The 26810-nt window shown below is 47.9% G+C and overlaps 1 protein-coding gene across 1 annotated transcript in view; it reads left to right on the forward strand.

Annotated features, from left to right (window-relative positions):
- The window catches only part of CDH23 (cadherin related 23), a 226030-nt gene that overhangs the window by 83949 nt on the left and 115271 nt on the right, over window positions 1-26810 (forward strand). The window contains exons 7-8 of the mRNA XM_077183497.1: window positions 15978-16172; window positions 19918-20046. Coding sequence (XP_077039612.1) covers window positions 15978-16172; window positions 19918-20046 — 324 coding nt within the window. The remainder of the gene's footprint in view (window positions 1-15977; window positions 16173-19917; window positions 20047-26810) is intronic.

A 26810-nucleotide genomic window follows, 5' to 3' on the forward strand; every position in this document is an offset into this window, starting at 1 on the left:
TGCTCTTTAGCACAGGTGTCCCATGCTGGAATGTGCTTTGTAAGCCTTCTCCTGCTGCATTATCCCTGCAGGAGATGTTGTGGTGAGTTTTCAGGACCCCATTGCCTTGGATCTTGTGATATTCCCCGTTAAAACAAACCCCAACAGACCAGCCAAGCACTACTGTCATAAAACACCAGGTCTTTTAAAAACCACTTAAGGTATTTTTAAAATCTGCTTGACATAACTGGTGTCACCAGTAGATTGCTTTGACCCTTCTTCTGGTGTGACTTCCCAGTGTGCTTGGCCAGTTCTTTGGGCTGGATTGTAAAGGTTGGTTCCTTTGGCAACACGAGGAAAAATTAGAGGGAAAAATTGTTTGCCTCAACACAGAGGTTATGAGACCTCAGGCAGACACATGCCATTGCAGAAAAAGAGGTTTTTAGGAGTTTTTGCTGCCATCCTTCCCCAAACCACGGTTAGGGGGGAGTTGGAAGGAGACAACAGGTTTTCAGAGGGGGTTATCAAGTTAACGTTGAGGACTGGCTCCACACTGACAGAGAGCAGGTTTGGGTTAGATATTAGGAAGAAATTCTTGTTTGTGCTTCTAAATCCCTGAGAAACAGCCTGAGCAGGAGGTGAGGAGACTTTTCAAGCTGCCAGAGCAGTGGAGACAGCATGAGGTGCAGAGGGCAGGCCCAGCTCTGTGAGGGACAGGCCCAGGGCTGCTCCCCTCAGGGGTTAAATCCCAGCACAAACACCTGATTTCTAGTGACACTTATCAAAAGCACAGCCTATGGAATAGACCACAAAATAAAAAATGGAGACAGCGTGAGGTGCAAAGGGCAGGGCCCAGTTCTGTGAGGGACAGGCCCAGTTCTGTGAGGGACGGGCCCAGGGCTGCTCCCCTCAGGGGTTAAATCCCAGCACAAACACCTGATTTCTAGTGACACTTATCAAAAGCACAGCCTATGGAATAGACCCACGAAATAAAAAATGGAGACAGCGTGAGGTGCAAAGGGCAGGGCCCAGTTCTGTGAGGGACAGGCCCAGGGCTGCTCCCCCCAGGGGTTAAATCCCAGCACAAACACCTGATTTCTAGTGACACTTATCAAAAGTACAGCCTATGGAATAGACCCACAAAATAAAAAATGGAGACAGCGTGAGGTGCAAAGGGCAGGGCCCAGTTCTGTGATGGACGGGCCCAGCTCTGTGAGGGACGGGCCAAGCTCTGTGAGGGACAGGCCCAGGGCTGCTCCCCCCAGGGGTTAAATCCCAGCACAAACACCTGATTTCTAGTGACACTTATCAAAAGCACAGCTTATGGAATAGACCCACGAAATAAATCAGGTTGGACGTGGCTTAGATGCATCATCATGTTAAAAATAACTTTTCCCTTTTCTCTCTTGTTTCCTGAATGTCTCATCCTTGAGCACAACTCAAGACACACAGAAACACCAGGAATCTTCACACAGTTTGGGTGGGAAGGGACCTTAAAGCTCATCTAATTCCAACCCTCTGCCATGGGTAGGGATTCCTTCCACTACTCCAGGTTGCTCCAAGCCCATCCAACCTGGCTTTGGACACTTCCAGGGATGGGGCAGCCACAGCTGCTCTGGGCACCTGTGCCAGGGTAAAAAAATCTCTTTCTCACATCTAACCTAAATATCTCCTCTTTCTGCTTAGAGATGATACTTTTTTAAAAGATGATACTTTTTAAAGATCATACTTTTTTTCCCCATTTGGGAAAAAACCCTCCTTAGGATTGCTGGCTTTAGGCTTCCCTGTCTTTATGAAGTGTCTGATTTGTTCAGCCTAGTTCCTGCCTGGGTTTTCCTGTGGTTCAAGGCCAAGTCAGCCTCCATACATTGTATTTTAAAAGGTTGTTCCTTGTGTGAAAAACGCCAATCACTTGTTTTTAAAATTTTAGAAGTTTAATAGTGATAAAATGGTTATAAAAATAGTAATATAATTGGAGGAATAATCATTTGGACAATTAGGATTAGGACAATATGAGACAATAAAAACAAAGAGTTAAAGACAGTCTGGGTACCTCTTTCTGGGCAAAATAAGACCAAAAAAGGACCCACGTTAACAGAGGATTAACCCTTAAAAGCAACAGCCTGTTGCATATTCATACACCTCATCCATGATGCATAAATTCCATTCAAACCCAGGATTCTGTCTGGGCAGTGTCACCTTCTTCCTCTTCATTCTAAAGGCATCTTCAGATCTGAGTGAGGCAGGAAGAAGTTTGTTTCTCCTGATAAGAGGGCAATAAATTCTCTTTCTCTGAAAGATTTGGGTGTCCTGTGGCTGCTATCTTGGTGTGAGTACTTTCTTTAAAAAAAGTATCCTACATAGCATAGTTTCTATTTTAACATTTTGTTATAACCTAAAACTATATTTAACACACTAGAGAATTAATACAGCATAACTTTCTAACATAACACAGATAAGATTCATTTGAATATTTTAATCATAAAATATGCATTTTTCACACCTGCACATCCCACTGCCCCAGGTTGTCTCTGCCCAGGGGCAGTGGGACACAGGGGAATTGGGGTGTTACTTCCTGTGGGAAGTGGTGCCTTGGCTGTGGCAGGAACTCTTCCTGCTGGAGTTTGCTGCCTCAGCACAGCCCAGCCCCATGAGGAGACCCCAGCTGAACCCGTATCGATCCCTCCTCTGCTAATGAAGCCATCCAGGGGAAGACAGGGAAGTATTTTTTTGAATTAGCACAGCTGTATGGATTTTGTGTTCACTGGTGTTGAGGGTGGGTACCTGCTCTCAGGCTGCTGCAGAGTTTTCTTTTTGATGGATCTTTGGGATTTACAAATCCCAGATTTCAAAGGGAGTTGTGGGGTTTTTTCCTTTGTTTTCTGAGGACATGTTACTCGCTCCTCCCATGGTCAGAGGTGGGCTGCTCTGTGCTGGGAAAGGTGCTTTTAGCTTCTCTGCCAGAACAGCAGATGAACGAGCAATAAAATAAATAAATAAGGTAGAAAAAAGCAGGCCTGGCTAAAATGGGAGCAAGGAAAGGTGATCCTCTTTCCAGGATTACACTTGCTAGATCAGAGGGTCTTTTGAAGATTCAAGAGAAGGGGATAGTGAGAAGTCCTGGGATAAGAGGAGATAGCAAGAAGGCGGTGAAGTGACAAAGCAAGTCCCAGTTCTTCCTGGCCAGCTTGGTGGCCCTCCAAGGTGGCTCAGGACAGCTTGAGGAGGCATAGGCATGGAGAGGGACATGTGGCTAGATAAGCATCCGTAGCTTTCATCTATATATTTGCAGTATGTTGTATAAATGAAGACAATACCTAATGACTCGTGGCTATTATTTGAAGTGTCCCACTGTTTTACAGATTTATTTGTCATTTCTTGTAGTAACACCGATGATAATGAATTCATTTGTATTAATGGGGGTGTCGTGGACTTCCATTGATATCCCACATTAATTAATGTACCATTAAAAGGAAGTGGCACCCAATTAATATCAAGTGGGAACGGTGTTGCCGGTGTCCTGTCATTAGGGTTTCATTTGTAATGCATTGTTTGAATGCTCTGCCTTAATGGAAGTCATTTGCCATCCAGAGCATCACCCAGTGGGCTGCCATGGGGTGCCAGAAAGAGAAAGTTAGTGGCAACTGCAAAAAAAAAAAAAAAAGAAAAGATATTAAAAAATATTCAAAAAAGCAGGATCTGTCAGATTTATGGCATAGCCCTCAAGCAGGGACTGGAAAAAGGATTTTTTGTCTCACCCCACACTGAATGCTGGCTGGTAGTAGTGGCAAATCACTCTGGTGGTTTGACTTTGCTACTGAATTTTGATCTTGAGGGGAGGGACAGTGGAAAATCCCCCTGGATTCTGTAATCCCCCTGCCTTTGCTTCCCTAACCAAAAGCAGCCACTGCAGGAGTGCAGACCTTGACTGTGGCCACCTGGATCCACCTGCTCCATGCCCACCATCTCCAGGAAGATGAGAGCCAAAGGGGTGCCGGGCCATCTGCTGTGGATGCCCTTGCAGAGAGTTTGGAGACTGCTCCAAACGCCCTTTTCCAGCAGGAAAATCACACCAGCAGGAGAAATGCGATGCTGCTGAAGCCGGGGGCTCTCTGACTGACAGGTTTTCACATTCTTGGCGCTTGTGTCTGACTTTCAAATGTCTCGTTAGACCATCTTGGCTTCCCATCTGCTGTCTCCAAAACTGGGACTGACCTACCAGCAGCCAAGGAGGGAAGCACAGACTGCCTCCCAGCCTTTGCCCTGGCTCCTTGAAGGCTGGAGATGCAGAATGGCAGAGAAATGTGGCTTTTGTGATGAAATTTGGCTGTGGATGCTGAGTTGGTGAAGTGGTGATTGCATCACCAGCCTTATCTTCTGCCCCCTCCCACAGCAGTGGGAAGCTGCTGGATTTTTTGAGTTGGGTGATCTTTAAGGTCCTTCCCTTACCATTTTAGGATTCCATGACTCCTCTCCTGGTCTTTCCCCTCCAGACCTGTGCTGCAGAAGTCACTGGTGCCACCAGGAACCCCCAGCTCCTTGGGGTGCTGTGCCATGGATCAGCCACTGCATTGGCAAGGGCAGGGTTATTTTTGGTGGGCAACAGGGGAATCTCTGGGCTGGAAAAAGCAAGCAGGTTTATCCCATGGGATACCAGAGCATCTTCTGTTTGTCCTGTGCCTCTGAGTGCCATTGTCCTGCCAGCATGGTGAGTTCCCCTGTGGCTGGGTGGTTGTGATGTCCCTTCCTCCTATGTTGGGTTGGGCTGTGGCTGCCATGAACGAGCATTCTCAGCTCCGAGTGTGGTTATCCAGCAGCTAATTCCTCTCCAGCTCCTGTAAAGCATCCATCCATTCCAGCTGTGTTTATGGTGTTTTCAAAAGCCCCTCAATTGAATTATAGCTCTGCGGTGGCTGTTTGCCAGTGTCACCCGATAATGAGGGAGGTCACTTAATAGAGATAGCAACAAGAGGTACATATTAATGAGGGCTGATTGAAAGGTGGGGTGGATTTCCACCAAAATGATAAAAAAAAATTGTAAAAAGGGAAATTATCAGGTTTTAAAATCAAACTTAGAAATTGGAAATTGCCTGGCTCGGACGAGCAGTAATGCAATTAATAAATGTAATTAAAAGTGCAATTAAGAACACAGGAACTGGGAGTCTGTGCACATCCATGTGAGCGTTCTGAGCTGGCACACGAGCGAGGGACCCAGTCTGGCAACCCGGGATGGAGCACGGGGACAGAACGACAGAACCCAAAACACAGGGCTGGCTTTTTCCTCTCGGAGGGGCTGGAATAGGGGCTGTGGCTCTGCTTCTGCATTTATTTCCTGCAGCAAGCCACACCTGGGCAGGGATAGGTGACTTGAATCAGCCCAGGATGAGTGAGACGGGGTCCCAGGTGTATCAGGAGCATAGTTGGAATCCATGTCAGCTCTGTTGCACAGCACCCCTGCCTTCAGCAAGAGGCACCGAGCCCTCTTTCCTGCCTGCAGGGATTCGGGATCGGAGGGAGCGCCTTTGCCTGGAGCGCAGGGATGTGCGAGCCGGCTTTTAGCGGAGAGCAAAGCTCCTTCCATCCGCCCCACTGCGCGGTGAGAGGCAGGGAGAGAGGGAAAAGCGCCGCCAGGAGCGGCAGCAGGGAATGATTTAGGAGTAATAGGTTGACCTGAGCTGTAAGAGGAGCGCGGAGCAGCCGAGCATCTCCTGATGGGAGCGGTCAGCTCCCGCCTTGCTGCGGGGGCAGGGGGAGCAGGAGTGGGGCTGGCCAGGTCTCGGGTTTCTGGGGTTGAGATGACCCCCGAGGTATTAAAGAGTCTTTTTTCCCAGCCCCACGACCAAAGAAGAAGTCGAGATTCCTCGGCTCTGGTTCTCAAGGTTGTTTATTTTCTCTTATCTATTCCATTCTTTCTCTGACCTGCTGAGATCTATCCAGCAGGTCGGGTTGTGGCACAGTCCTTGCCCTTGGGGTGGTGTTAGCTTTTTATACTAAAAACTACCTGTACTTTATTTACAATAATTTTCCAATACCTATCACCTGTGTTAGACAGTCTGTCTCTAAACCAATCCAGAAGTGTCACCATCACAGCAGAAGATGGGGGACAAGAAGGACAGGACATGCCCAGATTCCTCCATCTTGCCTCTTGAACCCCCATTCTAAATCCCTGAAATTCTACTTTTTCACCCTGTGATAAATTCACTATCATTCTACTCAAACTCTTGTGACTTGTAAATCTTCATATAAAGTTGGTAATTGTTTCCATGGGCTAAAATCAAAGGCACAGGTGCCTTTGACTCCGTGCCAAGGTCTCTGAGCCCCCTGCCAGGGTCTCGAATCACCCAGGGCAGCCAGAGGAATGTCCTGGGTCCCATCAGTGAGGCTGTGCCAGGGAGGAATCAGAGCTGGCTGCTGCTGGAGCCCCCGTGTGTGCCCCCCGGCCCGTTTGTGTCGCCTCATCTCACCGACCTTCCGCCAGCTGCTCGGCCAGATTGCTGCCGCTTCTCCACATTTATTTGCATGGCTGCAGCATGCATCGGCATCCTAATCATCCCCACCAGCCTCTGCCGGGTGACTTTGCCCTGGGAGGTCACATGGAGGTCCTCTACAGAATCACAAAATTCACAGAATGATGAGGTTGGAAGAGACCTCCAAGATCATCGAGTCCAACCCAGCCCCAGCACCTCAACTAAACCCTGGCACCCAGTGCCACATCCAGGCTTTGTTGAACACACCCAGGGATGGTGACTCCACCACCTCCCCAGGCAGGCCATTCCAGAACTTTATCACTCTCTCCATGAAAAATTTATTCCTAATATGCAACCTATATTTCCCTTGGTGTAGCTTGAGGCTGTGCCCTCTGTTTCTGTCAGTGCTGCCTGGAGAAAGAGCCCAGCCCCAGCTGAGCACAGGCACCTTTCAGGAGCTGTAGAGAGTGACAAGGTCACCCCTGAGTCTCCTTTTCTCCAGGCTGAGCACCCCCAGCTCCCTCAGTGGCTCCTCACAGGGTTTGTGTTCCCAGCCCCTCTCCAGCCTCGTTGCCTCCTCTGGACACCCTCCAGTATCTCAATGTCTTTCCTAAACTACATGGCCAGCCACTGGAGAGGGGCAGCTGGTGTGGTGGGATGAGCCCGAAATACACCAAAATAGGCATTTCTGGTGCCCAGCATTCTTGTCAGAAGGTTGTTGTGGTTGAAGCCCGGCCAGTAGCTCAAAGCCATGCAGTGCTCACTCTGGGTGTTGGAAAAGTGGATGCCTTGAAGGGAGTGTCAGGAGAATGAAGTCCCAGATCTCCTCTGCTTCATCTCCCACCTTTGCTTCTCTCCCACTCTGACCCTGCTGTAAAAAAGTCAGCTCTCCATATTCCCCCTCTCAGCCCTTTGCCCACGGGGCTCCTGGTGTCAGGCCAGTTGGACAAGACTGATGGATCCAAGCACGTCTGGGGTGTTGGTGGCCCATGAAATGGCTTTGCTGTGGTGGGAAACTCTCCAAGGCACTGTGCAACCTGCCCCAGAGGGACTTAATGCTGTGGAAGCAGGTGCCATGGGCCTCAGGAAAGACGAGGGAAGCTGGATTTTCTGTAAACAGCTTTTTTTTTTTGGTTAGCCCTGTGTGAAAGGAGAGCCTTTTCACAAGGATCACTTGAGTTGGAAAGGACCTCTAAGATCACCAACTTGAGGCACTAACCCAGCAGTGCCAGGTTACACAGCCATGTCCCCAGGTGCCACAGCCACACATCTTTAAATCCCTCCAGGGGCTGTGACTCCACCACCTCCTTGGGCAGCCTGGGCCAGTGCTGGACAAATCTTCTGTGTTGGGCTTGCAGGGCCTGGTTTTGGGTAGCAGAGGGCCACAGAGGTGGCTCTTGTGAGAAGCTGCTGGAAGCTTCCACCATTTCCAGCAGATCCAATCCCTGATGGCTCTGAAGATGGACATGCTGCTGGCCAAGGCTGGGCCAATTAGGATGGTAACAGATTTAAGAAGAAATCAAAACAAAGTTGGGAGTGCAATATTAATTCCAGCCAGAGAAGAAGAGGAGGTGAGAACATGTGAGGGAAACAACATGGAGACACCAAGGTCAGTGGAGAAGGAAGGGCAGGAGGTGCTCCAGGCACTGGAGCTGAGATTCCTCTGCAGGCCCTGGTGAGACCATGGTGGAGCAGCTGTGACCCTGCAGCCTGTGGGGATCCACAGGACATGCAGAGATCCACCCACAGCCCCTGAGGGATCCCTGGAGGAGGCTGTGACCCAGTGGGAGACCCAGCGGAGAGAAGGGCCCTGCTCCCAGGCTGGAGCAGCCTGTCCTTGGAGGACTGCACAGCATTTTTGGGAGGCCTGTGTGCTCATGGGAGGGACTCAGGTTGCAGCAGTTTTGGGAGGACTGCTGCTCATGAGAGTGGAGCCACACTGGAGAAGCTCACAGAGAACTGTCTCCCCTGGGAGGGACCCCATCCCTGAGCAGTGGAAGAAGAACTGACCCAAACCCCCTTACCCTGTCTCCCTGTGCTGTCAGTGGGAGGGAGGGGTTGGGGTAAGAAAGGGTGTTTTCTAAGGACTTCTAAGGACTCTCATTATCCTCCTCTGATTTTCATAATAATAAGCTCACTTTCTACTTCTAAGTTGAGCCTGTTTTACCCCTGGAGTTTTTTCCCAGTCTTTAACTCATGAGCCCTTTGTTTAAATTTTTCTCTTCTCTGCCCAGCTGTGGCAGGGGAGGGGGAGTGAGCAGCTTTCATGGGTGCCTATTGTTTGGCCAGAGTCAAACCACACCACCTTTCCATGAAAAAAACTTTCCTGCTATTCAATCTAAACCTCCCCTGGCACAACTGGAGAGGAACAATTTGTGGCAGACAAGAGGAGGTGGTGCCCTGACTTTTTTCAGGTGTCCCTCATGTTCAGCTGTGGCCTGGTTGGACACATCATGGAACAGTTTGGGTTGGAAGGGACCTTAAAGGCCACCTAGCTCCAACCCCCTGCTATGGGTAGGGACACTCTGTACTGTCCCAGGTTGCTCACATTGTGACCCCAGAGAGGGCATCTCCTCTGGGTTGTCATCTACCTTGTATTCGCTGGAGCAGCACCCACCCAAGATTTCATTACTGATGCATGTTATAATGTGGGTAACATTAAAATGCATATTATAATAGGGTTCATAATAAGATATTAAAGACTACCGGTGTGGCCAGAGAGTGAGGTGTAAATATTTTTTAAAATCCCTTTTTGGTAACCTCTTCTTCAGCCTTAATTGCCCTTCTGCAGAGGCAGAGGATGTTGCATAAGGCTGTGGTGTCCCAGCTGTGGGGGTCACCAGGGCACATCTGTGTCTGGTAACTCCTGCTGGGGTCACACAGGAGGTGACAGCCCAGGGCAGCAGTTTGTTCTGCTGGGCTGTGCTTGGGCCACCCCATGGCAGCTCTGGGATGGAAACACAATTTCCTGGGAGGATGGCAGAGCTGAGGGGCCCTGTAGCCCCACATTTCTCTTCACAGAGAAAAGCAAGGCACAATTCTTCCCAAGATTCACGTTCTCTGAACCTCAGAGAAAGGAAACACAATTCTTATCACTTGCTGTGCCTGTGTTTGTGCAAAAATAGAATGCAATGTGGAGATTGTTTACCCAAAGTGATGGTGTTTTGTTTCCTTGGCCTGTCAGGACCAAGAGAGTGTGTGTGTGTTGGGACTGTTGGGTGACAGTCATGAGATTCTGGGCAGTGTGAGCAGGGTTGAGTGCTTGGCAGGTTCAGTTTTAGATGTATAGAATAATATAGTATAATAAAGTAATTAATTAGCCTTCTGATGTCCCTGGAGTCCTCCTCCTCATCCTCTCCCCTCGCTGGGGCCATCACAGCATTGCTGTAGGGCCCAGCAATGGGACAGGAGGCACCAGGCAAAAACTGATGCACAGGAAGATCCACCTGAACACGGGGAAGAACTGCCCTGGGCAATCACTGAGCACAGATTGTCCAGAGAGGGTGTGGAGTGTCCCTGTCTGGGGATATCCCAGAGCCCTCTGGACGCAATCCTGTGCCCTGTGTCTTCCAGCTAGAGCAGGAAGGTGGGAGCAGAACACTGGGGTCAGACTCATTCTGTGTTCCTGTGATTATTTGTGCTTTCTCACCTCTGCACTGCTCAGAGAGAGGCAATGTCTTGGTCTCTCCTCTGCCTCCCCCTGTGCAGCAACATCCTTCCATGTTTGAACAGGGATTTTAGGGGTTAGTTCCTTATTTTAACACATCCTGTCCTTGCTGCTGGGGATCCATTGGAACAGAGCAGTTATGATTAAGGAGCTCTTGCATTACTGTTCAGTATTTCTTATTGGACCCCCCAAACTTCTTCCAATGTTTTTTTTTAACTTTTCTTATTTATTGCAAAATAAGGAAGGCACAAAGGACATCCCCACTTAGCACCCCAGAGCCCTTTAATTCCTGGAGCTGCTCTGGGGGGTCCTGGCTGCTGGAGCTGCTCCTGCTGAGCTGCCAGGTGAAGGAAGGGGTGCTGGAGACAGGTCAGGAGCAGGTCCCACTCCCATTTGCCCTCCTCCTCCTCCCCCCCAACAGGCTGCATCTGTCTGCATGTTTATTTTTAATCTCACATCTGCTGGCGTCGTAACAAAGATTTAATGACATGACACAGTTTTGTCACCAGTTCTTTTTTTCTGTACTGAATGAAGCCTCCATTGCAGGCTGCTGCAGAGAGCTGAAAGCTTTAAAAAATGACAGAATTTGGCCACTCGTGTAGAAAGCTCACCTGTTTGCCACCAGCACCTGTAGGCTGTTGTCTGCCTGGACAAAAAAAATAGATTTTGTTATTTTTGCCTGTTGGTGAGATAAGCATAACCACAATTAGTCTTTGTTAATGAAGAAAAACCATGAAGGATATGCAGAAGAGCCCTATAAATGCTGAAAAAGCAGAAACATGGTCCAGCACAAGGCTTTCCAAAGGCATCTCCCTGGCTGGTGTCCTCTGCTCGGTATTTACCATCAAACATAAGCCCCAGGCTCTTCTGTTTATCCAGATGTTTTGCTTCATTGTTCAGATGATGGGCCACAGCTTCTGAGAAATAAAGATGCCAGCTTCCTGCTGAGGAATATCTCGAGCCTGTTTGACCCAGAAATGGCAAGAGGATTTTAAAGACATACTTTTTATGCTTTTTAAGGCAGATGGCCTGAAATTCCTCTGAGTCCTGACTGCCTGCCTGGGCATGAGCACTGATGAGACCTTTTTCCCTGCAGGACTGTTGACATGGGATGTCTGCACCCTACAGCTGGTTTTGCTGGTTTGGGGGAATTTTATTTTATATTTTGCTTGAACTTGAGCTGTGGAAAAAAAGATTCATTACCCAGAGCACTCCTTATGGGTCTGCATCCTGTCCCCTGTGTGCTGTTGGGAATAAGGGCATGTGTTTGGTAGTGAAATATTCTCACTGCCCTGTGCATTTTGGGCAGAATCAGTGATTTCCCTCTCTGCATCCACGCTGCTCTGCTTCCTGTAACACTCCTCCTATTGCCTGGAAGCCCTTCTGCTCCCCTCCTGAATTCACTGGGCCTGTGCTTTGCTGGTGATCCAGCCCTGGGGTCCCTCTCAGCCCCTCAGATGCTTTGGTGTTGATGTCCATGACTGATTCCCAGGGCCAAATCTTTGTCCAGAGCTGATCCCCTGCTTGTACAGCTCCTGCTGTCCTGGCCAAGGAAGGGAGAAGCTGTAAAACAAGGATAAAACCATGGAAGTCACCCAGTGGTGTCTGCAAGGCCTGGAGCTGACAGCACCAAAGCTGGTGACCTCCGTGTCCCCTCCAGGCAGCTTCTCCTTTGCAAGGACGAGGAGATGAAGTCCCTTCAAAGCCTGCTTTGGGGCTATTGTGTGGAGTACAATGCAGGGGAAATCAAGCTCTCCTCTCTCCCAGCCAGCCCAGAGCAGCCCCGTAATCACGGGTGACCAGAGAGGATTTGCATGTTAAAAGCAGTGGCTAGGGGCACTGAAAAAGGAGACGAAACATATTCATCAAGGCCAGCTTTATCCTTATGAATATTATTATTCCCAGGGCAATATAGCCCAGACCCTTCAGTGCAGCCCTTGCTCTGCCTCTCCCTGTGAGTGGTTAATTTGTGGTGCTGTGTGTTGTGACATTGATACCCCAGTTGGTGGCTCTGGGAAGGAAGCTGAGTTGTTGGAGCACCTGGAGTGAGGCGGTGGAAGCAGCAATAGGAGGGGTGTGGGGTAATGCTTGGAGCTGCTCCTGGTGGTGATGGTTTGTGGGAACCAAAAGAGAGGCTGGGGAGATGCTCTGCTCTTGTCTGGAAGGTGATTTAGGAATGCTCAGAAAGCAAACACCCACCACAGCCACCCATGAAGGGCTTCTTTGCCACCCCCAGCTGACCAAATCCTGGTTTCTGAGCAGTTTAAAGGTCCAAGCCTGGATTAAGGTGCTGAGTACCCCAGTTGGTGGCTCTGGGAAGGAAGCTGAGTTGTTGGAGCACCTGGAGTGAGGTGGTGGAAGCAGCAATAGGAGGGCTGTGGGATGCTCTGGAGCTGCTCCTGGTGGTGGTGGCTTGGGAGAGGCAGGTAGCCCAAAAGAGAGGCTGGGGAGATGCTCTGCTCTTGTCTGGAAGGTGTTTAGGAGTGCTCAGAAAGCAAACACCCACCACAGCCACCCATGAAGGGCTTCTTTGTCACCCCCAGCTGACAAAATCCTGGTTCCTGAGCAGATTAAATGCCCAAGCCAGGATTAAGGTGCTGAGTGTGGGGCACAAAATCAAGGGTTTACACGGCAGCAGGGCAGGGCTGGGTTAAGCTTCCAGAAAATGAGCAGCTGTAAGGGAAAGGGCAGCAAAATTCCAGGACAGATGGGCTGGGAAGGATGTGGAGTCTCCATTGCTAGGAGGATTTCAGGATGGGAATGATTTAGGTGGAGCACAGGGGCCAGGTTTCTCTGCTGAGGTCCCTTCCAGCTATATCATTTATGCTTTTGTGACTGCTGATCACCAAAAAACTTGAAGGCGCTTTAAAAAATAATCCTCAGGCCGTGCCCTGCAAGGCTTTCTAGAGCAGCTTGATTTAGAGAAGGGAAAAAAAAAGGAAAAAAAGGAAGGGAAATGGAAAACCTAAGTGGGAGCTGCAACCTCTCACACCTTGGCAGAAGTGACACTGATGTAAGGCAAGTGGAATTTTGCTGGAGTCCAAGGTGAGCTTGGGGTCTCTGCAATGCCACGTGCCTGGATACAAGGGCAGGGGCATGAGGGATGTGCATGGATGAGTGTCCTGAGCCTGGATTCATCAGGGGGAGCTGCAGAGTGTGCCCTGGGTTCCCTACTTTGTTGTACCAAATCCTGCCACCTGCCTTGAGGGCAAATTTCTGCTGGCCTGAGCCTTAACTGGGAAAATTTGGATTCTCTGGTTCTTTGCACCCAGTATTAGGCTGGTTAAATAAGATTCTTGAGTGTGGAGCCCTGTTTTCCAATATTTTCTAGTAGAAGTGTTGACTGGGACAACCTTTGGTTTACTGCAAGCCCTGTGGTTCCCAAAAAACCCTGAAAATAGCTCAGTTTGTTTTGCAGATTTGGCCAAGGATTTTCTTGGAAGCAGTGCCCCATCTTTTAAACTCTGCCTCTCTCCTCAAGCCTCCTTTCCATCCTCTCAGCACTTCAGGATACTTCTGTGTGAGCTGAGGGTGAATAACTCAATAGGAAAGGAGTTAAGAATAAAACACAGAGACTTGGGGAGAGGTTTTCAGTAATAATCCTTATTATCCCAGCTGGCCATAACCAGCCACTGCCAGGTCTCACTTGTGACCTTTGCTGTGTCCCCTTTTGAGGTTTAGCTCCTTGTCAACACTTTTGATGGTGTCACAGGCAGGGGGACGTGCCCAAGGTGTCGTGATGTGTACCTGGAGCCCCAGCAGAGCCTTTTAGCTGGCAGTCTGTGCTCGTGCCTTTAGGGAGAGACAAGAATATGCATTTTAAGATTTGCATAGGAACATGCAGCTGTTCCACCAAAAATGGATAATTGTTCTCCCCGCTGTGAAGTTAAACAATAAGAAGTGCCAAACTGCACTTGCCATTGCTGATTTTGTGCACTCAGCTGCATATTTTATGCATGTAGATTAGTTCCAGATTTATGACGATGGAACTGTTCATGCCTGCGTTAATCGGGCCAGGTTGTAGTTGCTGTGGAAACTACAACTGACTTTTATGTGAAGTTCTGTGTTGCATTTAATGTTATTTTTTTAAATTTTCCCCTTATTTTTTTAAAGCTCTCCTATATTTAATACTTTGTGGTGAAAACAGTGAGGGAGTCAGCGTCAAAAATAAAGGTGCCTTTGGGCAAAAAACAAGTTTCATCAAAGAGAGCAATTTTTCTGGAAAGTTGGGATGTCTGGGGAAAATAAGGGTTTGTGATAGAGTGCCACCTTGACCAGAGCTGTATAACTATTATTATAAGTGTGTAACAACTATTATAGGCCCTGCAATACTGTAATAAAGAATACAGCTATATAACTTATAAATGTCCTGGAAATACAGGGCTGAAGTTGCTGGGTCTCTGATAACACTCCTGGTGGGAAAAGGAAATTGCTGGGGTGCATTTGATGTGAAAACGGTGCACAGTGTTGTAGCAGGAACAGGGCCTGCTAGGCCTCCTTGGTGGCCAGTTGTCTAAGATAGGAAATGTCCAGTCATGATAACTGGACCAAAAGAAGCCCCTCTCCCACCTTTGGGCCCTTGTTATCTCTCTGTAAGACTGTAGGTCACTTTCCCCTTGACCCTTACTGTTGGACTGTTTTTTAAAACCCACATACCCTATAAAAACCCCTATTTCTGCCCAGTTTGGAAGAAGAGCAGTCACTGAGAGCCTTTGCAGAAGATACCAATAAAGGCACCTCTGTGGAACCTCACACAGCACTTCTCCTCTCTCTCCCTGCATCTGCCAAAGGCACTTAGCAAACAAAGAGCCAAAATCACAAATGAGCTGAGAATCACTGGGGTATTTTAAGGATGGTACCCCAGCCTGTTGCTGGCAGCTTCAGTTTTGGAGAAATCCAGCAAAAATCCCCATTCTCCATGGGGATAAAGAAGTAATTTCCCCAGAGTCTGGGTATCATATGAGAGGTGGTCTTTAGTGCTCTAAGGACTTGCAGGGTCCTCCTTGGTGGCAGCATTAGTTTTGGAGAAATCCAGCAAAGTTTGCACATTTTCAGGGTGGTGCCCCAGTGTCGGCCAGTGCCTGCAGCTGCCAATTGAGACCATTTTCCATGGAAAAGAGAAGTCATTTCCCCAGGGTCTGAGTGTCAGGTTAGAAATGGCTTTTGGTGCTCTAGGCCCCAAAAGAGCTGATCTCATTCAAGAGCTGAGCTTGCTAAGATTGCCTGTGGCCCTGGAGTCTGCGTGAGGGGCCCAGACAGGTCCTGCTTAACTGGACTCTGCTGTCTGGGACACCCATGGCAGCTGTTTTTGGGGGAGACCCCAAAAACCCCAGAGCCACAATACAGTGTTACTGAAAAGGAAATTGGTGCTGTGAAATTGCCCAGCTGGCTCAGTCAGTAGAACGTGTGACTCTTAATCTCAGGGTTGTGGATTTGGGCCCCACATTGGGCACCACTAGATGTATTTGTTTTGGTTTAGGGTAAATTTTGGAGAGAATTTTTAAAGGGTGTTTTTTTAAGGAAAATAGATTTGTTTGGTTTTTTTTAATTGGTTTGAGAAAAAACATTTTTTTGGAGAAAAGTGGAAAAAATTGTTTGTTAAATAATAATATTAAATAATAAAATTTTTTATTGTTTTAAAAGAGATGATAAATTGAGAAAGTTTTTTTAGGGGGGGGTTGTAGTTTAGCTTATTTAGTTTTTTATTAGTTTTTTTGATGTTGGAAATGTTATGGTTTAGGTTTGGTTTGGTGGGTTATAGGTGTGAGTTGCTGGTGTTTTTTGGGTGTTTAGAGTAGGTTTAAATAAGCCTAAAGAAAAGGGAAAAAATTACAGTGTTACTGATATTTATTTCTTATCTCCAGAACACCCCCGTGGGCACTCCAATTTTCATCGTGAACGCCACGGACCCGGACCAGGGGGCAGGAGGCAGCGTGCTCTACTCCTTCCAGCCCCCTTCCAGCTTCTTCGCCATCGACAGCGGCCGTGGCATCGTGACGGTGATCCGGGAGCTGGACTACGAAGTCACTCAGGCCTACCAGCTGCAGGTGAACGCCACGGTGAGTCTGACCCTGGCAGCTGCAGGCCTGGAGGGGTTCATTGTGTGTGCTGGGAATGCCTGGAGGTGTTGATTGTATGTGCTGGGAATGCCTGGAGGTGTTGATTGTATGTGCTGGGAATGCCTCGGCAAAGGCAGGGATGATGAAATGAGTCTGACTCCATGTTCTCAGAAGGCTAATTTATTATTTTATTATACTACATTATATTAAAGAATACTGTACTATACTAGAGAATACAGAAAGGTTACTTACTGAACGCTAAAAAGATAATGAAAACTTGTGACTCTTCCCAGAGTCTCAACACAGCTTGGCCCCAACTGGCCAGAGTGTCAAAACAACTCGCACCAGAATCTAATCAAACAATCACCTGTGGGTAAACAATCGCCAAACACATTCCACATGAGCACAACACAGGAGAAGCAAATGAGACAAGAATTGTTTTCCTTTTCTCTGAGGCTTCTCAGCTTCCCAGGAGAAAAACCCTGGGCAAAGGGATTTTTTCAGAGAATGTGAATGCCAACTTGTCTGAAGTTTATGTTGTTGCCCTGCTCTGACAAATCTGCTTTTGGGCACATCCAGTATTTTCTGCTTAGCAAGGCATTGCAGCAGTGCAGTCTCTGGGTGGTTTTAAGTCACTGTGGGGAACGGCTGCACCTCTCCAACAGTATCTCACGTGTGTCAGGGGCTTCTGCAGGAAGGGAGGCAGCTCCTGGGTGATGAAACCCAGTACAGGGCACACAGACCATTCACAGAATCATAGAATGGTTTGGGTCAGGCACCTTAAAGACCATCCCATTCCAACCCCCTGCCACCTTCCTCTAGATCACTTGCCCCAGGGCCCCTCCAGCTGGTACTGGAACACTTCCAGGGATGGAACTACATCCACAACTTCCCTGGGCAAGCTGTGCCAGTGTCTCACCCCCCTCTGTGTGAAAAATGTCTTTGGTATCCTCCAGACTCATTCCTTGTACACTGTGATTTATTACAAGTGGATTCACCTGTATTCAGTTCAGACATCAAGAGTTAAAATTTTGGTGGGCAGAGGAGAAACTAGGGTCTTAATTACAGTCAATGCCATCACACTGGGAGGGGAAATGGTAAATTCATGCCCCATGTGGGTGGGAGTTCAATCCCTGCTGTTCAGTGTGGAGAGAGCTGGAGAATGTCAAAGAGCACACGGGCTGGAGCTCTGGGTGCCGGCTCCTTCCCCACCTCGCACGCAACAGAGGAAGGTGAGATTCAGCCCTACAATACATCTGCCCAGCCCCACGCTCAGGAGAGGGGGGGAAAACCCTCTCTGCCCCCTCCAGGCAGCTGGCTAGAGCTCTTGAAGCATGTGATTTAATCAAGATCATTGTCTTGATGCAGAGCTACAAATGTCAGGAGGACACGGAGGGCTGTGCTTCTCTCTTCACAGCAGCAGGCCTGGACACTCACTGACTGTAGGGCAAACATCACAGCCTTTCAGCCCAAGCCCTGCATGTTCCAGGCTGTGGAATTTGTTCCAGAAACTTGGTTTTTTTTGTTTTCTTATTTTGAAACATACCTCATTTTATCTAAATGCTCAAGTGCAAAGAGGACCTCTCTGTTTTTGGCTTCCTTGGCAATACCTGTCACTGGCACGCTTTCCTGGGATGTGTTACTGAGCTATCTAGCAGGTTGGAAAATGTGGGGCCAAACACAGTCCCTGATGGAAATGTAACTTTCTTCCAGGATTCTGATTTCCTTAGGGATGCAATAGTGTCAGCTTGGCCCATCCAGCTCTGCCTGGCCCTGTATCCCAGCAAAGATAAAATATTTGGTACTTCAGGGAATCCCACAATGGTTTGGGTTGGAAAGGGTTGTAAAGCCCAGTTCATCCCAGCCCTTGCCATGGGCAGGGACCCCTTCCACTATCCCAGGTTGCTCCAAGCCCTGTCCAGCCTGGCCTTGAACACTTCCAGGGATGAAGCAGCCCTGGAAGCTTTTCTGGGCAACCTGTTACTTACTTGACACACTCCTGGCATCCAGTGATTTCCAGTTTGGGGAATCCAAGGGCTTAAATGTTGTCTCTGGACTGGGCTGGGTGGCAGCTGTGGCAATATCCCCTTGCCTTGGTCAGTGTTAGGGATTCCTAGAAGAAGAGTGATGAGAAACCCCAGGGCAAAGCTGTGCCGGGAAAGAAATGTGAGAGTTGCACCAGAGTAGCAGGAGCTGGAAGAGCAAATGCAGATTTTTGTCTGCCTGATGAACAGTTTGCATGGTCCAGAGTGGGAAATGGGGTGATGGTGGGTTCAGGGTGGTTGCAGGGATTGCTGAGGAGCATGGGTGCAGGGCAGGAGTTGTTCAATCCCAGGGATGAAGGCAGCAAGCACAGAAAGAGGCTGGAAAGGACAGCAGGAGAGGCAGTCCAGTGAGGAAATTGGAAGCATGCTTGTTTTTTCAGTGCTATCTGTGATGCCTGAAACAAAGTTTAAGAGGTGAAGGGGAGGGGAGGGAACATTATCTGAAGAAACAAAGGACTTGAACCTGGTGGCACTAACAGCAGAGTCAGAATAAGCATCCACCCAGGCCACAGACACTGAGCCCTGCAGGTTAAGAGGATAATGTACAAGCTGAGGTGTTGAATAGAGTTTAAATTAACATTAATCTTCTGGCAATCAGTCTTTGCCCCTGCTCAGTGCTGCTTTGGAGGAGTGTGTGGTAACCTCTGATGGTCACCTTCCAGCACAGTGCCTGATTGGGGGTAAGGAGACACTGATTCCCTTCCCTCCGTGTGCTCCCTTTGCTAAGGGCTGTGATGATGACTGCCCTTAGCAAAGGGCTGGGGGCTTTGGGGTCCCTTCTGAGCACCCATGGGACAAGGCTTCAGCAAGAAAAGCAGGAGAAGCTGGTGGCAGTGCCTGCTGCTGTGGCATTGGCTGCTGGAGGAGGGCCATGCTTGGCAAAGAGCCCGAGGCTCTGTCCTGGTGGGATGTGATGGAGTGAAAGGGAGGTGATCATGGAATCGTGGAATAGTTCAGGTGGGAAGGGACATTTGAAGACCATTTAGTCCAACCCCCTGCCATGGGGAGGAACACCTTTCACTGTCCCAGGGTGTTCCAAGCCCCATCCAACCCGGCCTTGGACACTTCCAGGGATACACGGGGCAGCCACAGCTTCTCTGGGTGAACTCACCACCCTGACAGCCAGGAATTTCTTCCTAATATGTGACCTAACCCTGCCTTCTTTCTGTCTAAAGCCACTTCCCCTTATCCTGTCCCTCCATCCCTTGTCCCAAGTCCCTGTCCAGCTCTCTTGGAGCCCCTTTAAGCACTGGAGGGGTCTCTGAGGTCTCCCAGAGCCTCCTCTTCAGCTGTGTAAAGGCATCAGCACTGTGGGTATGAGAGAGGCTGCTGGCACCCACCCCTGGGTCTGACCATGCTGAGGCACTTTAGGCTGTGTCTGCATTAGAAAGGAATTTACATTTTGAAGTAGATGTTGAACAGCATTGCTGCATTTTCACTCAAAATGCGATGAAAACTAAATTGGTGTTTGCTTCATTTGAAAGGGCTGATGCTGCAATGAAATGCATATTGTATTTCAGCTTAGAGGGTGGTGCAGTGGACAATAATTCCAGCAGGTAGCTTGAAAAAGAGATGATTGCCTCCACTATTCAGAAATCCTGTCCCAGCTACAACCATGAGAGACTTAATGCTGCTGAATAATTCTGTTTTTCTGATAGAAATCCTTTCTCTCCCCTCCCTGTCCCTTCTTTTTTTTCAAGGACCAAGATAAAAACAAGCCTCTGTCTACTCTGGCCAACCTGGCAGTCATCATCACAGATGTGCAGGACATGGACCCCATCTTCATCAACCTGCCCTACAGCACCAACATCTACGAGAACTCGCCTCCGGTAAGGGCTGTGCTCCGTGGGGTTTCCTTCTGAAGCAGCACAAGTCCAGCCAGATCCAAGACATTCAGCCCCTTTTTAAAACATCCAGCCTAAGCACAGGGGTTCAGGAAGCCTGGACCCCAAATAAAATATTTTCTTGAGGGTTTTTTTCTTAAATTCTGCAGAGGCTTTGTGTTGTTGGGAGCAGACAGTCGCCCCGTCTCCTCCCAACGGTCTATCTGCATGCCATTTCCAATAGAGGACTTGAAGGAAAAATCTAAACGTTCCTGAAATGAGGCAGTTTTGAAAATGCCAGAATCATCAGCCATTTCAGCACTTTGAGTCTTTTCCCCCAGGTTTTGCCAAATTGGTCCAATCATTTTAGTTCTTCTGAAACTCGGTTTGTCAGCAAACTCGCTGTTTGTGGAAAAACGTCTCCCAGTCCCTGAATACAGCAGGGATGAGGTTGTTTTTTTCCCCCCACAGATGTCAGGGAGCGTGGAGGGCAGCTTGGGCTTTGGGAGCTGTTTCTAGAGGGAATCTCATCTGGGACTTTCAATGAGAAATTTGTCTCTTATTTTTGGTACTTTCCAGTCAGGATTAAAAGTACACCCTGAAATGCAGTACAGCCCTTGCAATCTAGCCAGGGAATGGAGACAATTTTAGAGACCCACCAAGGACTTTAATCCAAGCCCCAGCCCTTCTCCACAGCATCCACAGCTGTGCATCCCATCACTTTGTCCACAGGGAAACATTTTTGTGTGTGGAAGGGAAAACTTGCCTTAAAATCATGGCATGGTGGGTACCCACACCACATGTGCACCCCATAACTTGTATGGTGCTTTGGATCCCAAATGCCTGGTGGCTCAGTTCAGAGGGAGAGGGAACTCCAGTGTGCTTCAATTTGTGCCTTTTTATTCACTTTGGGGCATGGAGAGTGCTGGATCAATAGGGTTGAGTTGTACTGTCCCAAATCCCGTGGTGACACAGCACATTACCTGTCTGCTGGCCCAGAGGTGGCCAGAAAAAAACAGCTTATTCATGAATTATTCACAAAGTAAAAGTTTTGTTGGTATTAAGGAGTATCTCTGGGATGGACAGAGTGAGCTGCAGGGAAATAAAACTCCACAAATTAGATCACACTTAGCTAGAAGGAAAAAAGCTTTAAATGAAATTAGAGGAATGAAAGTGCCATAAGTATTAAAAATCATAGACTGCATCACCTCCATGGAGTGATCTGGTATCCAGGAAAGGGAATGTCTTCCAAATAATCATATATATTAAGGCTGAAGGATCCCTTTGTGTGAATACACCAGCATGCACCACAGTTATTCCTGGAACACTCACTGTTTGCAGTCAGGGAAGCAGCAAATTTCCATTGTGCAACGTGACACAGGAAAAGGAGGAAGGGATTCCCACCAGGTTTCGAGATTTTAATTTCTCTTGGCCACGTGCAACATCTCCAAAGGCACTGAGGTATCTGGGATGGATAGGTGCCACCAGAGGCATGGGGAAGAGGAAGATTGCTGGAGGTGGGGACTGCTTTGAGTGGTGTCACCCTCTGGTTTGGACCCAAATTCCCAGCTTTACTGGGAGAAATTCCACTGCTGAAACAAGGGTGTGATTTGCTTTGGTAAGCATGGCGTTTAACACAGAGTCATTTGTTTGGAAGAAACCTCAAAGTTCATCAAGTCCAGCCATTAATTATGTGCCTTTTTTGTCTCCCAGTGTAAATCTTCTCATCAGCTCTGCCCTACCCCCTGAGTGGAGCCAGGTGTAGAGTGAATTCTTGGTTGTCAAAATGATCACCAGTTTGGGTGGGGAGTTAAAAAAACAGGCTTACAGGTCAAACCAAGAGGCTGTGGTGCATTTTTGGGTGATGTTTACCCTAACATGTGACTCAGCAGGTCAAAATGTGCTCAAGGCATCTCATCCCAGCCCTAAATCCACGGAGCCGCTGCTACCCGTCTCTCTTCCCTCTTTTTATCTGCGGTGCACAGCATGTCTGTGCTCCCCTATCAATGTATCAGGCAAGAATACCTCATCTAAAGTGTATACATTACCTAATAAAATCCTTCTTATTTGGGATTATTGCATCAAATTTTAATTTCCTCACTCGAGTAACAGCATGTCAGCCAGCCCGTCAGCGGAGAGCCGATAGAAGGTGAAAAGAGTGGATAAACTGCAGCAAATTACCACAAACAGATCTCTATCAGCCCTTTGACTGGAATTGACTGGAATTAAGAAGTGAGAAATGGGATTTTTTTTGCCGTGGCAGCTTTCTGAAGCGCTCACCCCCCCTCCTCCTCCTGCTGCAACGCTGGGCTGCGCTTCGCCTTTCAAGTCCCTAATCCTGTAAGAGAAGAAGAAGAAAAAGGGGTGGAGGGGCCTGAGAGGGGAGAGGAGTGCAGTTGTAGTTCTTATTTCTCTCAGGCCGGGATCTGGGAGCATAATTGAGAAGCATTTTGGGCAGGTGCTTATTGTGACACTGAGAAGAAAGCAATTTCTTATCGGGCAGAGGAAGAGGACGCAGCAGGGAGAGACTCGGCTGTCCCTGGAGGTGTTGTATCTTCTTTCTTGATGTTGTTTATCATCCCAGCATGGCTCAGGCATCTCTCTTAGGGCACCCAAGTGTGCCTGCAGCTGTGGCAAAGCTCTGAGGCGTGTTTTTCATCCTCAAGAGGGTTTTTGGGTGTCTGTCCGGGCAGCAGCTGGAGGTTGGGTGGCGTGGTTGATGTTGAATGTCCTGGAAAGGAAGGGTTGTGCAGCATTGCCACAGCCTCCAGGGCAGTCATGGAATCACTATCCCTGCAGGGATTTAAGAGTGGATGTGGCACTTGGGGACACGAGTCAGTGGTGGCCTTGGCAATATTGGGGTAATGGCTGGACTGGATGATCTCAGGAGGCTTTTCCAACCTGAATTATTCTGTGATTCCATGTCCTCCAGACAGGCTGGTGGGGGCTAGAGGAGAGGGGCCATTTCTCCTTGCAGAGCTGCTGTGGTTCTGATAAGCCCCTGCTTTTCTGCACCCCAGGTTCTGCCCCAGCTTCTGCACCTCAGGCAGTGCTGCAGCTTCACTTTGTGGGTGCAGGAGGAGGATTCCACTCTCCAGGAGACAAGCTGAGGGCTGTGGACGTGTGCTTCATCCCACAGGGAGCCACATGAGGCCAAGAGTGGGGCCAAACCCTGCTGGCACATGGCCCCAAGACCAGCACTTGTATTCCCTTGCAGTAGAATGGTACAGATAACATGTCAAACATCATTAAAACAGTTTTAATTCTTCAGCACCATCCCCCTCCTCCTCAGAAACTCCTTGAGTTGAAGAAATAATGTAGAATCAGTGCTGGTTTTGCCCTAGAGTCTGAATAGCTCCGAGTTAATTCTTTCTTACAATATTTCCAGCCCATCAGTGTGAACACTTTATTAAAAGCTCAGGGTTTTATTAAAAAAGGATTGATTTACCCCTGCCCCTCTTCAAAAAACCCTCAGATTTTGTTTGGATAATGTGCCATTCTTGATTTTCTTTGCCTTTTTTTAAGCATAGGCTTTCCCAGATTATTACTTTTCTAAACCTTCTTCCTCCTCTCCCAGAGGGGAAGAGTTATTCTGTTCTCTCTGTACCCACCAGCCACTGCTGTCTGCAGTGGGCGGGCGAGGTGTGACTTGTTTTAAAAGGAAAGTCAGGGATATTTGGGAGTTCCTAAGAGCTCCAGGCTCTTGCCACAGGTTGTGCCCTGTGCCACTTCTTCAGCCCCTTTCCTGGGAGGTTCAAGGCTGCTCCCAAACGCTGTGGTTGCTCAGGAAGGGAATGTCCAACCCCAAGAGGTGGCATCTGCCAGACTTGTGGGCACCTGGATGGAAGCCAGGTGGGATGTGAAGGATCTTGCTGTTGTTCCAGGAGATGGCATCCATGGATGGTAGGGAAGCCAAAACCACTCCAAGATGTGTTTCTTGGACACTGGTGAAATGTGGCTCATCCCCAGGAGGTGCTTGTGGAGCAGGAGGAGAAACACAGGAGGCCAATGCCAAAACCCAGCAGCAAGATATCATCATCATCATCATCATCATCATCATCATCATCATCATCATCATCACAGGCCTGCCGAGGGCAGAGGGTGAACCTCAGCAGGGTCCCTCACAGCCCTCATTCCTGTGATCAAATCTCTGGATAATTTCTTTCCCGTGGGCATCTCTGTGGCTGAGATATGCGAGTGGATTCCCCCTCCACCCCTCCCAAACTTCCCCTGCTGCCACATCCGCGCTCATCCTTTTATCTCTCCCTCCAGCCCTTCCCCTTGGCTCCTCCAGGAGGGGCCTCTCCCGCAGACAGAGCGGCCCATTGCTATTCCCCAGCCATCGCAGGGCCCTGCCTTCCCTCTGCAGGAGGCAATTCCCATTCCGTGCCGCTCCCGAGCCGTGTGACAGGTGACAAGAGAGCTGTCACACAGCCCCGGTGCCTGCTCCCACCGCCCCTCCCGCTGGGCCAGGCAGGGAGGGGCTCCTACCTGCCCCGAGGGCACGGGAGATTAAAGATTGCATCCAGTTTGATTCTGCTGAATGTGAGGGTAATGTAAAATACAGTACAGAATATATAATAACACATAAAATACAATATATAGTATATAATACTATTTATATACATATATATATAGAGTATATAGCTGTATATAGAGTGTGTATATATATACATACAGTATGGGATATATACAGTATAATACTATTATACTGTATAATATATAATTATATATTATATATAATTATAATATATAGATTGTGTAATATAATACTATTTATATACATACATATAGGGTATATAGATATATAGAGTGTGTATATATATATACATACAGTACAGTATATACACTGTATATATATACAGTATAATACTATTATACTGAATAATATATAATTATACATTATATATAATATATAGACTGTGTAATATAATACTATTTATACAAATATAGAGAGTATATAGATATATAGAGTGTATATATATACATGCAGCACAGTACAGTATATATAAAATATATATACAGCATAATACTATTATAATGCATAATATAATTATATATTATACAGTATAATAGTATTATACTGTATAATATATAATTATATATGATATATAATTATACTGTATAATGATATAATACTATTATATTATTATACAAACTCTCTATATACCTATATACTTATATGATATATAATTATATTGTATAATAACATAATACTATTATATTATATGCACACTCTCTATATACCTATATACTCTCTCTATACATGTATATATAGGGAGGGTATATAGTTATATAGAGAGTATAGAGAGTGTGTATATATATATATACACTATATCTAGAGAGAGAGTATAGTATAAAGTATAATACATTATAATTTATACATTGTAATTTTACATTATAATTTAAGTAAAACTATGCTGGGACAGGGCACTCTGAAATGCATCACCCCACACTGAAATGCATCACCCTTTTTTTTTTCCCTCCACTTTGCCTTGCCCTCCTTTCCACATCCTCTGTTCTGCTTTCCCACCTGCTCCTTCCCCACTTTGACAGTGGTTTTCCTCTCTCTCTGTGCTCTTGGGAAAGCACAGTTATTGTCAGTAATTTAGAGGCTCTCTGGGTGGCTGCTGAGCCTCAGCAGCCGAGTGCTGCTCAGAGGCCAGTGACCTGGGATTTATGGCTAATGCTCTCGGTTAATAACATGGATTTACTTAAGGAGTCTGTTGAAATGCCCTCGGAGATCAGGGAACGGGCAGCCTGCCTGGCCCTCAGAGCCTTCTTTATGGCCAGCAGTGGCATCAAACCCCCAGGGACAGGGGTCTGGAAGTCCTGTGAGTCCCTTCTTTCCACCAGTGATGTTTCAGCTTTCCCTCTGGCCTTCAAATGATAGATTGCAGGGCAAGCACGAGGCTGCCGACCCGCTCTGCTCCCTCGTTAGATATGCAAACGCCTCTGCTGACATTTCCTTTGAGGGGAAAGAAAAAAAATAATAAAAAATTTGCTGCTTTCCCCACTGTTAATAAGCCAATGAAAACAAGAACAGCTGAGTTGTAAATTTTTTCACACTACATTAATTACGGGCATGTGCATGCGTTGGTATTCACAGGGGCTCACTGCACTGCGGCGGGGGAAGTTGACTTATGGAGCAGGATATTTTTATTTCAAGAGCTAAACAAGAATTTTGGGTCCCTCTTATGTTGCTCTTGTCTGTTTTGGGGGATTCTTGGATCTTCCTGCTGGGTTATAGGAACAGTGCAGGATGGAGGATGAGGTGGGTGAGCTGGCAGCTGCAGAAGCTTCTGCCTTTGGGTTCTCAGCATCTGTCCAGCTCTCCTCCTCCTTCTCTTCCTCCTCAGGGGTTTCAATTAAAATCTCTTCAGCTCACTCGGTTGTGCAGCTGGCTGCCAATGGTCAGTGTGAGCAGCCCTTATTGCCTGGGGTGCCTCATCTGAGGAACACAGTGGGAGAAGAGGCCAGGTTGAAATGGGGACACCAATGGCAGATCAAACTGAAAGTGGTGGTGAAAGGGAGTTGTTTCCTGCTGGTGATGCCCTCAGCATTCCCAGCTACATCCTGGGGTGGGTTAGCAGAGTGGATTAACACTCACACCAGGGTGATGAGTACTGAGCCTGAGCTGCTTTGAGGGCAGGCAATGGGACTTTTCCATGACCTGCATGTCCTAGGACAGGTTGTCCCTCAGCAGCTGGCCCAGGGTGAGAGGTGGAGGTCGTTGTGGCAGCAGTGCTGTGACACCTTGTCCCCTGTCC

This window comes from Agelaius phoeniceus, chromosome 9 (assembly GCF_051311805.1).
Source record: "Agelaius phoeniceus isolate bAgePho1 chromosome 9, bAgePho1.hap1, whole genome shotgun sequence".
Classification (NCBI taxonomy): domain Eukaryota; kingdom Metazoa; phylum Chordata; class Aves; order Passeriformes; family Icteridae; genus Agelaius; species Agelaius phoeniceus.